This window comes from Phyllobates terribilis, unplaced genomic scaffold (assembly GCF_046119375.1).
Source record: "Phyllobates terribilis strain yellow unplaced genomic scaffold, ASM4611937v1 Scaffold_3__8_contigs__length_932513732, whole genome shotgun sequence".
Taxonomy (NCBI): Eukaryota; Metazoa; Chordata; class Amphibia; order Anura; family Dendrobatidae; genus Phyllobates; species Phyllobates terribilis.
The window spans coordinates 405,471,960-405,485,611 of NW_027362763.1; the positions used below are offsets into that span (position 1 = coordinate 405,471,960).

Below are 13,652 nucleotides of genomic sequence, written 5' to 3' on the forward strand. Positions count from 1 at the left end.
GGCTCTCATTAGGCAGCCGGGCCCGTGATCATGGTTAATGAGGTACAGGTTGGTAATCAGCGGCTAGCCATTGTTTGTTTTCTTTCTTTGTTACGAGATGGATGAGTAGAGAGGAGATCACTTCTATACTCTTGGATGGCGAAGATGCTGCCAGTGTGCCAGATGAGATGTGCCGCACAGTCATCCCTTCCACAGCTGCACGTAAAGCTGCTGGCAGATCACTACAGCAGCTGTGCTTGTTTCTACTTTTCATTGAAGCAACGTTAACACCAAACTGACTGCATACATGCAATTTGACATAATGCAGGAGTCTAATTGCTAATCAGCCTAATTCCATTTGTAAACCATCATCAGTGGAAAAGGAAGTTGATCAACGTCTCCTTCTCCCTCCACCTGCGTCGCTTCTATACTTGTCTTTTACAATAGAATCGAAAGCTTCTTGTTCTATTCTGCAAACTGAATAGAGATTTTCAGACATTTGTCCACCCAAAATGTAAAATTCGTCAAACAGTATTAAAACGGCAGTTTCAGCTGTAACTAAAATTTAATAATATATATATATATATATATATATACAGTTATATGAAAAAGTTTGGGCACCCCTATTAATCTTAAGCTTAATGTTTTATAAAAATTGGTGTTTTTGCAACAGCTATTTCAGTTTGATATATGTAATAACTGTTGGACACAGTAATGTTTCTGCCTTGAAATGAGGTTTATTGTACTAACAGAAAATGTGCAATCTGCATTCAAACAAAATTTGACAGGTGCATAAGTATGGGCACCTCACCAGAAAAGTAACATTAATATTTAGTAGATCCTCCTTTTGCAAAAATAACAGCCTCTAGTCGCTTCCAGTAGCTTTTAATGATTTCCTGGATCCTGGATAAAGGTATTTTTGACCATTCCTCTTTACAAAACAATTCCAGTTCAGTTAAGTTTGATGGTCGCCGAGCATGGACAGCCCTCTTCAAATGATCCCACAGATGTTCAATGATATTCAGGTCTGGGGACTGGGATGGCCATTCCAGAACATTGTAATTGTTCCTCTGCATGAATGCCTGAGTAGATTTGGAGCGGTGTTTTGGATCATTGTCTTGCTGAAAGATCCATCCCCTGCGTAACTTCAACTTTACCACTGATTCTTGAACATTATTGTCAAGAATCTGCTGATACTGAGTGGAATCCATGCGTCCCTCAACTTTAACAAGATTCCCGGTGCCGGCATTGGCCACACAGCCCCAAAGCATGATGGAACCTCCACCAAATTTTACTGTGGGTAGCAAGTGTTTTTCTTGGAATGCTGTGTTTTTTTGCCGCCATGCATAACGCCTGTTTGTATGACCAAACAACTCAATCTTGGTTTCATCAGTCCACAGGACCTTCTTCCAAAAAGAAATTGGCTTCTCCAAATGTGCTTTTGCATACCTCAGCCGACTCTGTTTGTGGCGTGCTTGCAGAAACAGCTTCTTTCGCATCACTCTCCCATACAGCTTTTCCTTGTGCAAAGTGCGTTGTATAGTTGACCGATGCACAGTGACACCATCTGCAGCAAGTTGATGCTGCAGCTCTCTGGAGTAGGTCTGAGGATTGTCCTTGACTGATCTCACCATTCTTCTTCTCTGGCTTTCTGATGTTTTTCTTGGCCTGCCACTTCTGCCCTTAACAAGAACTGTCCCTGTGTTCTTCCATTTCCTTACTATGTTCCTCACAGTGGAAACTGACAGGAAAAATTCGCTGAGACAGCTTTTTGTATCCTTCCCCTGAACAACTATGTTGAATAATCTTTGTTTTCAGATCATTTGACAGTTGTTTTGAGGAGCCCATGATGCCACTCTTCAGAGGAGATTCAAACAGGAGAACAACTTGCAAGTGGCCACTTTAAGTAGCTTTTCTCATGATTGCATACACCTGGCTATGAAGTTCAAAGCTCAATGAGGTTACAAAACCCAAAAAAGTGTTTTAGTAAGTCAGTAAAAAGTAGGTAGGAGTATTTAAAACAAGAAAATGATAAGGGTGCCCATACTTATGCACCTGTCAAATTTTGTTTGAATGCAGATTGCACATTTTCTGTTAGTACAGTAAACCTCATTTCAAGGCAGAAACATTACTGTGTCCAACAGTTATTACATATATCAAACTGAAATAGCTGTTGCAAAAACAACAATTTTTATAAAACATTAAGCTTAAGATTAATAGGGGTGCCCAAACTTTTTCATATAACTGTATATTTATAGGTTTGATGTTTTTTGTGGTGGCTGTTATTGTTTGAAAGCAGGAAATACAGTTCTATTCATTTCACTTGAATTTGGAATTCTCTGAATCTGATGATCAGCTGTCATTTTATCAGGAAGAGCAATCACATAAGCGATTTAGCATCAAATATACAGACACTAGAGATGGTCATGCACATGCAATAGCCGAGCCTTCATGTGTTTTCAAAGGGACCAGCAGAGAAAGCCGCTGCCATAGAGTCCTGGCAGCTGCTTATTTTCTGAAGAACAATAGGGTTAGGCATTTAAATTCAAACTGCCCAACCCTTACCTATTATTGATATCCTCTTTTTGGGAGAGTCGGAAGGCAACCCATACACATTAGAATGCAGGTCAATCCCACCAACTTTAGTTTATTGTGTATGGGCTTTAGGTCAAAGGTGACAACCAATACGGTTACAATTCGTTGTTGCTTTTGCAACTGAATAGATTGCGATATCTCTGTTAGGGCTCATGTAGGCATCAGTGAAAATCAGTCCGGGTTTCTTCAGCTTTTTTTTTTGTCAGAGTTTCATCAGCGTTTGGTCAGTGTCAGTTTTCACCCTCAGCGTTTGGCCAGTGTCAGTTTTCACCCTCAGCGTTTGGTCAGTGTCCGTTTTCACCCTCAGCGTTTGGTCAGTGTCAGTTTTCACCCTCAGCGTTTGGCCAGTGTCAGTTTTCACCCTCAGCGTTTGGTCAGTGTCCGTTTTCACCCTCAGCGTTTGGTCAGTGTCCGTTTTCACCCTCAGCGTTTGGTCAGTGTCCGTTTTCACCCTCAGCGTTTGGTCAGTGTCTGTTTTCACCCTCAGCGTTTGGCCAGTGTCCTTTTTCACCCTCAGCGTTTGGCCAGTGTCCTTTTTCACCCTCAGCGTTTGGCCAGTGTCCGTTTTCACCCTCAGCGTTTGGCCAGTGTCCGTTTTCACCCTCAGCGTTTGGCCAGTGTCCTTTTTCACCCTCAGCGTTTGGCCAGTGTCCTTTTTCACCCTCAGCGTTTGGCCAGTGTCCGTTTTCACCCTCAGCGTTTGGCCAGTGTCCGTTTTCACCCTCAGCGTTTGGCCAGTGTCCGTTTTCACCCTCAGCGTTTGGCCAGTGTCCGTTTTCACCCTCAGCGTTTGGCCAGTGTCCGTTTTCACCTTCAGCGTTTGGCCAGTGTCCTTTTTCACCCTCAGCGTTTGGCCAGTGTCCGTTTTCACCCTCAGCGTTTGGCCAGTATCCGTTTTCACCCTCAGCGTTTGGCCAGTGTCCTTTTTCACCCTCAACGTTTGGCCAGTGTCCGTTTTCACCCTCAGCGTTTGGCCAGTGTCCTTTTTCACCCTCAGCGTTTGGCCAGTGTCCGTTTTCACCCTCCGCGTTTGGCCAGTGTCAGTTTTCACCTTCAGCGTTTGGCCAGTGTCCGTTTTCACCACCAGCTTTTGGCCAGTGTCCGTTTTCACCATTAGCGTTTGGCCAGTGTCCGTTTTCACCATCAGCGTTTGGCCAGTGTCCATTTTCACCATCAGCGTTTGATATGCTTTTTATCCTATCTAGTACTTAGTGAAAAATGAGCAGCACTCAGGTAGCATCCAAGTGCCGTCTGTTTTTTTTCCCACAGACCTTAGACCTGCATTGCCAATTTTGATCTAACGTGTGAATCAAAATCAGATGTCCCTCTGCAATTTTACGCAGAACCTTCTTTCCGCAAAAAAAAACACGGATATGTGAATGGCCCCATTCACTATAACAGATACAAGTGCAATCCATGAAAAACATGGCTAGCTCTCGTATGCACTCATGACAAATGTGACACAGTTGGACTACTTCACTGATATTGTACTATCATTTCTCCCATAGAAGTTCACTGCCGCCTTCTTATCTCCAATGCGGTACGGCTTGAATGCATTGTGGAATATTTCGTAATCTCAGGGGACACGTCCTAGCATCTCCCTTACCAATACACTTCGATCTTTGTGGATTTTTCTCTAAGTCACTTCTTATTGTTAGACCACCTGAAAAAGCCAACTTGGCTCCTGGAATGGTTTTAATGACTTACAACTTCCACTATATTTAGTACATCCTTATCTTACACGATAGTAATTCTAATTTGCATTAGACTTTTTTACAGAATGCCTTTTGAAGGCATAAGGCTTTAGCACATTTTCCGGTTAGCAGCGTCATTCTCCATCCGTCCTTTCACATTTTGAAGCTAATTGATTTGGCTCGCTCGCTCGCTGGCTGGCTTGTCATGTTGGCTGCTCTTGGAGGTGGTCCCTTAGCAGCGCAGGTGCACTTTGATCATTCATTGAAGATTCAGCGTCTGACACCCAATAATGTAATTACTGAGCTTTCCAGAGCAGTACATGGCTGTGATTCACATATTTATGTTTTATTGTATGATTAAAGACAAAACGACCCTTCTCTTAGATCATATGCGCCAGGGATCAGTCTGGGGTGGGGGGCTATGCTAGTATAGTACATTACTGCTTGGGAACATAAGTATATCTAATTTAATTTAGGAGGCAAATTAATAATATAAACAAAATCAAATTTATGCGTTAATAATTAAAAAAATGTTTTTTAATTATCGGTAAGAATAAATTTGATCTGAGGATTCTGCAATTCATATTATAGAATTGCATTTTATGCTATTTCTGTCAGGGTAAGAAAGAATATATATTTTTCCACTTTTATACGCTTTGCTTATGTACTAACCACCATTTTGTGTCCTATAACAATAAGCTTTCCTTGCTACGTGTTACTTAGATCGAAACTTATGCTAAGATGGTGCCAGTATCAGCCAAGCACCTGTTTCAGAGAAATGAAACCAAAACATCAACTGACTGTTGTCTGCCCAGAGACTGAGTTAAGGAGTCGTGGACCAATCAGGAGTGGCTGGATACTAGACATTTATGGCTTACCCCGCCCCGAACACTCCCTTTCCCCTCCCCATTATGTAGTGTATTTAGCTTTGTGCATGCGGAAATAAAGGAGGAACATTGCTGAGATCGTGGCTTGCCAGTAGCCTTCTGAGCATGCTCTGAGTTTGAACCAGCTTGTTGTCTGACTCATTCTTTGAATGGTTGACCCATGCTCATAGCCATAATTTGGAGTGACTGGAGGACGAGTGGAATGTCGCTACGACCCCGACATTTCTACTAGCCAAAATAGCTAGAGTGTTCAGAGTATACAGGATATTGAATGGAGTTGAAGCTGTAGCCTGGCACTGAAATACGTAGTCTATATTGATGGTTTGCATGGAAAGATGCATGGATTTTTGATTTTTTTTTACACTTTTTCCGAAGGTTTACTAAATGTCTTGTCCCATCAGTATAACAATTTATTAAATGCTTAGGCCACATGGATATCATAGATGGATCCCTACTCTGGTTCCACTTCTATAGTATTAGTCATTGTAGAAAGCCGCTGGGAAATGCGACTGCCACACTTTGACTTGGTACAGGGTCATCTATTTGTTTGAAATGAGGGGCTATAATATCAGTTTATTGGCAGATGTGTGGCCATCTACAGGGGGTCCGTTTTTTGATATTGGTCTTCCTGATAGATAAACTACTTGATTGTAATTTCACGTGTACACCAGGAAAACTCCCGATATAAACGCTAAATATGTCTATGGGGGTTTATAAGATGGAGGCCAAAAGTTTGGTTCCTTGCTTCCGTTTGGCTGATTTATACATTGAGTATATATTTATCTATTTTACTCATTTATATAGCGTCATTAATTACAGCCACTATCATCACTGTCCCCATTGGGGCTCACAATCTGTATTCCCTATCAGTATGTCTTTGGTGTGTGGAGGGAAACCGGAAGAAACCCACACAAACATGGAGAGAACATACAAACTCCTTGCAGATGTTGTGCTTGGTGGGATTTGAACCCCGGACCCCAGCACTGTAAAGCAGCGGTACTAACCACTGAGCCACCGTGCTGAGTATATATGAGCAAACTATGACATCCTGAGAATTCCAGTAAACAAAATGTATGCACAATATGTCCTTTTTTTCTGCTATGAAAGATAGATACCATTATATTGTGAAAAGTTACATCCTTGACATGGTAAGGAGACTCTGGGAAATTAAATATGCAAATTGCCTCTTCAGAGAAGAAAAGTCAGTATCGACCTTTTAACATGCCTTGCCGCATGACTTGTCAAACCAGAATCTCAATTTGCAGACACATGTTTCGGGGTGTTGCCCCTCCTGAGTGCAAAGCATGAGATTTGATTTGGCTGTATCAGAGGTTATAGCTCATTAAAGGGTCTATATTAAGTTTTCTGATTGCTATTTCCAATAGGTGGCACTAGAGTTCAGGTCCTCTTCTTCTCTGAAGAGGCAATTTGGATACCATTATATGTGGCTTTGTGTAACTGCTATGCTAGGAACGTTTCTCAGCCTATACACTAAACATAAGCAACCAAAAGAAATGAACTGAGCGTTAATTTTTATGTGGAGGAACTCACAGTTCATGACATCTTTCAGCCAGACTTTCACAAGCCCCGGAGATAATTGCCAGGAATATCTTTCTGTCTCATGCCCCCAAAGTAACAAACACTATGATCGATATCACTGGTAGGAAGGAATTTGCAGCACACAAAAGGTTACACTTCTTAATGATGAAATGTCACAGATCTCTGTCTCTTAGCTGGAAATATGTTGTCTGTATTGAGCAGTTTTAATTTCCAAGGTTACTGGATGTACAAGTGTGAAGTGTCTCGTACTGCTCCACAATATGGCTGCATTGTTGTAGGAATTCTCTGCAGTGCGTCTTCAGATACTAATGTCCGTCTTTTGCACAGCCAAGATTTGTGCTGTTAATTTGATTTGGATTTTCATTTAGTCATGGGCAAACAACCTTCACATTGAGGAATATAAATGATGGCGTGTGAATCCTCATACTGATGGCTGCAGCACCCATTGATTTCAATATGGCTGCAAAACAACATCCTTGTCAGCAGCTTAAAAGGATTCTGTCACCAGATTTTGTTACCCTATCTAAGAGCAGCTTGATGTAGTGGCAGAGACCCCGATTCCAGCAATGTATCACTTACTGGGCTGTTTGCTGTAGTTTTGGTAAAATCACTGTTTTATCTGCTGCAGGTCTACCAGTTCTCTGATTGGTGGGCTCTGTATAACCCCACCCACAACACTGATTGGCAGCTTTCTGCCTATGCAGAGTGTACACAGAAAGCTGCTAATCCGTGGTCGGGACGGGGTTATACAGAGCTCATGAATAAAGAGAACTACATGATAGTGATAATCTCCTGATGATTTTTATCAAAATTACAGAAACAGTAAGCAGCCCAGTAAGTGACACATCACTGGAATCAGGGTCTCTGTCTCTCCATTATGCTGCTCTGAGGTTAGGTGGCAAAAACCTGGTGACCGATTCCCTTTAAAAATGTATGTTTTTATTGGAACCATAAAAGCTGCATAAATCTTTTTTTTTTTCCTCACAATGTTATAAAATTGTCAATTTTTCCAAACATGACTCTCACAATCTGTAGTTGGTGTGGAGTAAAGTATTTGTTCTTGTTTGATATATACTTCCATTCTACTGATCCTTTTCTAAAACTCATAATGCTTCTGCACAAAGCTTGCTCTGATGATTTGTAGTCTGTAGTATTTCCACTGGGCTTCATAGAGTAATCTAAAAATGAAGTACATTAGCAACTAATACATTATGGAAATTGTCCACCACTGACGGCTGAGGAGCCACATATAGTTCTGTGGTCCCTGCACGTTGGTTTCTATTTTACATATGAAAGTGTGAACGATCAATGATGATGGGATGGTATAACATTACAGGGCTTTGAGACCAGTGTCCGGACCAGATCACTGACTGATGACACAAGCTTAGGAAGCATGTCACTGTTACTTGCCTCCTTGGAACAGATCATAGATCAGCAGGCACTAGTTACTGCCACCAACACTATTCAGTTGACTTTGTATCAGCACCGCATAAGTATCATAGAATGTTAAGAGTTGGAATGGTCCTCCAGGGTCATCTGGTCCAACCCCCTGCTCAATGCTGGATTCACTAAACCATCTCAGACAGATGTCTGTCCAGCCTGTCTTTGAAGACTTCCATTGAAGGAGAACTCACCATCTCTCGGGGCAGCCTGTTCCACTCACAGTCAAAAAGTTTTTTTCTATCGTGGTTGTTTCCTTTTCTTCTCACTGATATTAGTTTATTGATTGATAAAGGTATTTCCAGGACTGAGATATTGATGATCTATCTTGTGTAGGATTTTAATATCAGACTGGAGAGAGTCTGAAACCTCCCATACCGTATAGGAAGTTGAAACAGCATGGCTCCCTATATGGTGTGCCTGTTCACTTCAATAGGAGCCGAGCCGCAGTTCTCAGGAACGGCCACTACACAGTGTATGGAGCTGTGCAGTTCTGTGGTACACAGATGACATCCAGCCGTCACCGGAGCTGATAATAGCTAATTGATGGTGGTGCTGCATGTTGAACCCCACCTCTGTGACATTGCTGAGCTATCCTACAGATAGATCATAATTATCACAGTCTTAGACAACCCCTTTAAGATATTTTCAATTTATTTACTTTAGTCATATCTTTGATAGAATTCTTAGATACTATGTAATGCTATACATTTTCAAATCTGAATTTGGGAGAGAGTTGCATGAAAATGTGAACAGAGCTGTGTGCTTGAGCGTGGCTCTTAAAATACAGAACTTAGAGGCTCTTTGTTTTATCTGAAATATTAAATCTAAAATTGTGTTAACAACGGAAGCAATGATGTTAAAGGATTACTGCCAAGATAGGAAGTTATCCCTGATCTTTGGGCTAAGTGATAACTGACTGATGGTCAGGGGTCTAACCATTGGAACCCCAGCGATTCCAAGAATGACTCCGGCATTCAATAACCATGCTGTACAGACCTCATCTTGAATGGAGCCAAACTGTGACTGCTTGATATCTACTCCATTCTATGTCTATGGGACTGCCTTAGAGAGCTGAGCAAAGTGGTTTGCTATTTCACGTAGACAACAACTGCTCCATTCAAGGTGGGGCTCAGTAGAGCCCTGTTCTCAGATTCCAGAACCCTGTTTTCAAGATCACTAGGGGTTCCAGCACTTGAACCCCCAGCATTAGGTAAGCTATCCCCTATCCTTAGAGGATATTGGGAATAACCCTTTAAAGTGAACCCGTCAGCAGGATTTTTGCTAAGTAAACTACAGGCATTGTCATGTTGAGGCTGCTACACTGATTAATATGATACCTGAGGTGAAGAAATCCGTGTTGTGGTTCTTGTCTAATCAGTGTTTGCAGTTTTGAGTTAATGATATGCCCGTGCTTCGAGGTGGGACTGTAGGCAGGGTTTTATCCTGGTGATCTAGACCAGATGAGGAAGAAAAGATCCACCCACAGGCTGCCCCCATCTGTCTCTCTGGCTGTCTCTATGATGAGGAACATAGAGCAGGTCTTATCTTCCTCATTTGGCCTCGATCACCAGGATAAGACCCTGCCTACCATCCTGCCCCAAAGCATGGGCATATCATTAACTTAAAACTGCAAACACTGATTACACAAGAACCACAAGATGGATTTCTTCACCTCCGGTATCATATTAATCAGTGCAGCAGCCTCAACATGACAATGCCTGTAGTTTACTTAGCAAAATCCTGCTGACAGGTTCACTTTAATATTTGGTGCCTTACTTTATTGTTAGCAGGTTGTAGATTATAAATAGTTATCTATAATAGTTGTACATTAAACCAGCTATGATAGATGTGATCCAGCTATAGTAATAAAGATTATATAGATTAAAGTTCATAAGCACCAATATTAAAATATAAATCTATTTTGTCTGACTGTTTTTTTCTTTATTCTTGTTTTATTGCTTCTTAGAACACTATAATGACCCGAGACCAGATTGAAAGAGAATATGATGCTCTTGTGAAGAGCTCAGGCCAGCTTCTTGAAGCCTTACAGAAGAAGAAGAAGCAAGAGGAAGAAGCAGAACGCTTGCGCCGTATTCAGGAGGAGATGGAACGGGAAAGGAAAAGACGTGAGGCAGAAGAGGAACTACGAAGAAAAGAGGACGATGAGAGGAGACTGTAAGTTATACCTTCGTCAGAATATTGTTTATAAAATTGTACTTCTATACAGTGGCGTAATTAGATCTTATAAAGACATATGTGTTTGCCCCCCATGTAATAATGTCCCCCATCGTGGCTTCTTCTTGTAATAATCTCCCCAATCCTGGGCCTCAACCTATAACATTTTCCCCCATCCTGGTATAACATCTAACATCCTGGTATAATGTCCTCCATTCTGGTATAATGTCCTCCATTCTGGTACAATGCACCCATCTTGGTACAATGCTCCCATCCTGGTATAATGTCCCCGATCCTGGTATAATGTCCCCCATCTTGGTACAATGGCCCCCATCTTGGTATAATGTTCAACATCCTGGTATAATGTCCCCCATCTTGGTACAATGCCCCCATCCTGGTACATCATCCCCATCCTGGTATAAAGCCCCTCATCCTGGGCCCCTTCTATTCTTTTCCAGCACATTTTAAAAAGAAACAAATGATTCTACTCCTCTTCCTCCACTCCCATGCAGTGCGGCTCCCTCTTCTGTAAGAGGTGCAGAAGCCAACAGCTGACCTCGGCGTGGCAGCACGGGCAGCACATGTCACTGCCATGCACTGTGCATCACTGGCAAGCCAATGTTAGCTGTTGGCCTCTGATTGGCCGGTGGCGCATATTGCAGCCTAGGGAGCCGGCGGGTCTCTGCACCGCAATACATTTTACCTGAATGTATGTCCAAGGACACACATCAAGGTGAAATTGGTGTCGGCCGACCCCCGTCCCGCATGTGCCCCTGCTTATATAGTATACTCTATATATTACACTGCTAATTGATGTGCCATTACTCATTATTTTCTCTATATGTTTTTTTGTAGAAAAGCTGAGATTGAAGCAAAAAGGAAACAAGATGAAGAAGACCGTAAAAAGAGGGAAGAAGAAGAGAGGAGAATCCAGGTTTGTAGAAAAACGATTATAATCATTTGTAGAGCTGTATTCTTACTCTTCCATCAATGACGTTTGGTAAGTATTTTGTCTGATTTTTGATGGATCCTTATCCCATTGCACTTTTCCCCATAATTATTAAACAACCTCTCCTGTTTTTAGTAATTATTGTTTAGTTATTGTTTCCACTTGCCATCCCAAGTTGCAACTTGTAAAAGTGATAATTAGTCACAATCCAGGTTTAAACGGTCAGAAATGGCCTGAATTCAGCACTGATATTCTCCATAATTATGCAGAATTCCTCTATCCGTTATTCTTGCATACTTCTCTCCTTCTCCTGTGTCTTTTACTTTGCTCAATTGTTTTTTCCCCTGTTCCTCCTCACTTACCTCTCTGACATTAGTTCTCTGGGTTTTACCTGCACTGAAGGAGTGTGGGCTACGACTTTCACATTTCATACTCTATCTGTGTCTGATGTGCCTAAAAATGGGTTTACACTGATTGAATTGCACATTCATATACTCCCTTTCTAAACCACTGTAGTCTGCCACATATGAATGTCTAAACTATTCTATCCTATGTTTTTTTCCCACAAATCTAGTATTCTTATCCATTTCCATGCACTTAAATTAATCCATTCTTTTCGAACACATATTGAAACATTTTTTCAACTGGTCCTATGTTTGTTGTATAGGTCACAAAGTCAAGATGCCCCTACTATCTTGCCACATTCCACCATGCCATGATGTAATATTTGGATCTTGAGTTATGTCCGTTATCACATAAAATCAGTTATCTTCATTATAAGTGAATTAAAGTTGGTCTTCCATCATTTGTTTCACTTTGTTCTCCATGTTACGTGCTACACTTCACCCTCTCATTCCTATCGTGTCCCATGGCCTATTGTTAGTCATAAGATGACAGCTGTGTCATATGGCATATCATATGCATGACCCACTCCAGCCCACATGCTACTCTCCCTCCTCCAAACACACTCACAAGAAGGTCGCATTATTGTTCTTTAGTAACAAGAGAGATGATTTTGCTCAATAAGTTATTTTAGAAGAAAAAAGTTACTAACATTGTGCCTCAAATCATTCTGTAGTTTTCGAGTCTCAGCCCCAACCTTTGCTATGATGTCTTGCTCAACATCGTATGCAAACTGTAGATATAATGTTACCCTTCAATCTCCTAAATCAACCATCAAGATTGGATCTTTCTAATTAAATTAAAATTAAATGAATTAAATAATGTTTCTTTGAAGACTCTTGGCTGATATACTATGTCACTGCTCACATTATTATTACATTTACGCAATCTGGAAAAAAAATGTTTGCCTGATCACCAATCTTCTGAAATTCTGTCTTCCAAAAATTCCAACTTCATCTCTTCCTCCAATTTACTTTACGGTGCATGCTGAATTCCCTTGGTGGTCATCATTGTGCCTGTTTAAAGCTTTCATATTTCTGCCTGACCAAAAAGTTAGAGCAGATTTTTTTTTAGAAGTTTACAAATTTATCTCCTTCACTTTTCTTTTTGTCCTCTCATATTTGTTCTCTCATATTATATTATCATTTTGTGTAACTACGTTGCAGATGTCAAGAGCAGTGTAGCTGACTGAATCTTTCCAGTTTCAGCTATCACGACTCAGTCTTGACTCATTGCTCTCTAATTTCTATATAGGTCAGGGATCCTCTGTTGGAAAGCAAATTATTTCTTACCATTTTCCCTAAACCTCTAACAAAAGATCATGACAGATTTTCAGGGATGAATTACTTTTGCAATCTAAAATTTTTGACCTGATTACTTACAGTAATGTCATGATCACCTCACTGATCAGTAAGTTAATACCTTTTTAAAGGGGTTGTCTGGCCTTAGGATACAAGTTTGCAATCTATGTAACTGCACACTTGTGAATCTTCACATCTCGAGCACTGGATTCTCCGGAGCCGACGGGTGCGTGACCGCAAGTATGTGATATGCATACATTGTCACATGCCGACTAGACGTCCATGACCTTGCTTAATACAAGTGCATTGAAAAAATCTGGACACATATGGTCAGAATGTACCCGGAATTATGGAAATCGTATACATGTGGTCATGTGACTGCTCAATCCCGGAACCGGAGAATCCTCCGGCGCGTGCAATGTGAGGATTCATAGGTCTGCAGTCACATAGAGACTTGTACCTCAAGGCCGGACAAACCTGTTAAACAGTTTCTTTAGGACATGGCCATTGATTGAACTCCCATTCAGGCCAATAGCTATCTTCCCCACCTTGACCATAAAAATGGGCCCCTTCATCAGGCTTGTTGGTTGGTTTGGTGGACCTTCAAATGTGTATGACCATTTTGTGCCTTTCATTTTCAATCCTATTTTATCACCTAAAAAGACTG

At 41.3% G+C, this 13,652-nt stretch overlaps 1 protein-coding gene across 4 annotated transcripts in view; it reads left to right on the forward strand.

Moving 5' to 3' along the window:
* Positions 1-13,652, forward strand: part of MYO6 (myosin VI) — a 271,734-nt gene that overhangs the window by 212,094 nt on the left and 45,988 nt on the right. For all 4 annotated transcript variants that reach the window (XM_073675590.1, XM_073675592.1, XM_073675593.1 and 1 more), the window contains exons 26-27: positions 10,125-10,333; positions 11,189-11,267. In XM_073675590.1, coding sequence (XP_073531691.1) covers positions 10,125-10,333; positions 11,189-11,267 — 288 coding nt within the window. The remainder of the gene's footprint in view (positions 1-10,124; positions 10,334-11,188; positions 11,268-13,652) is intronic.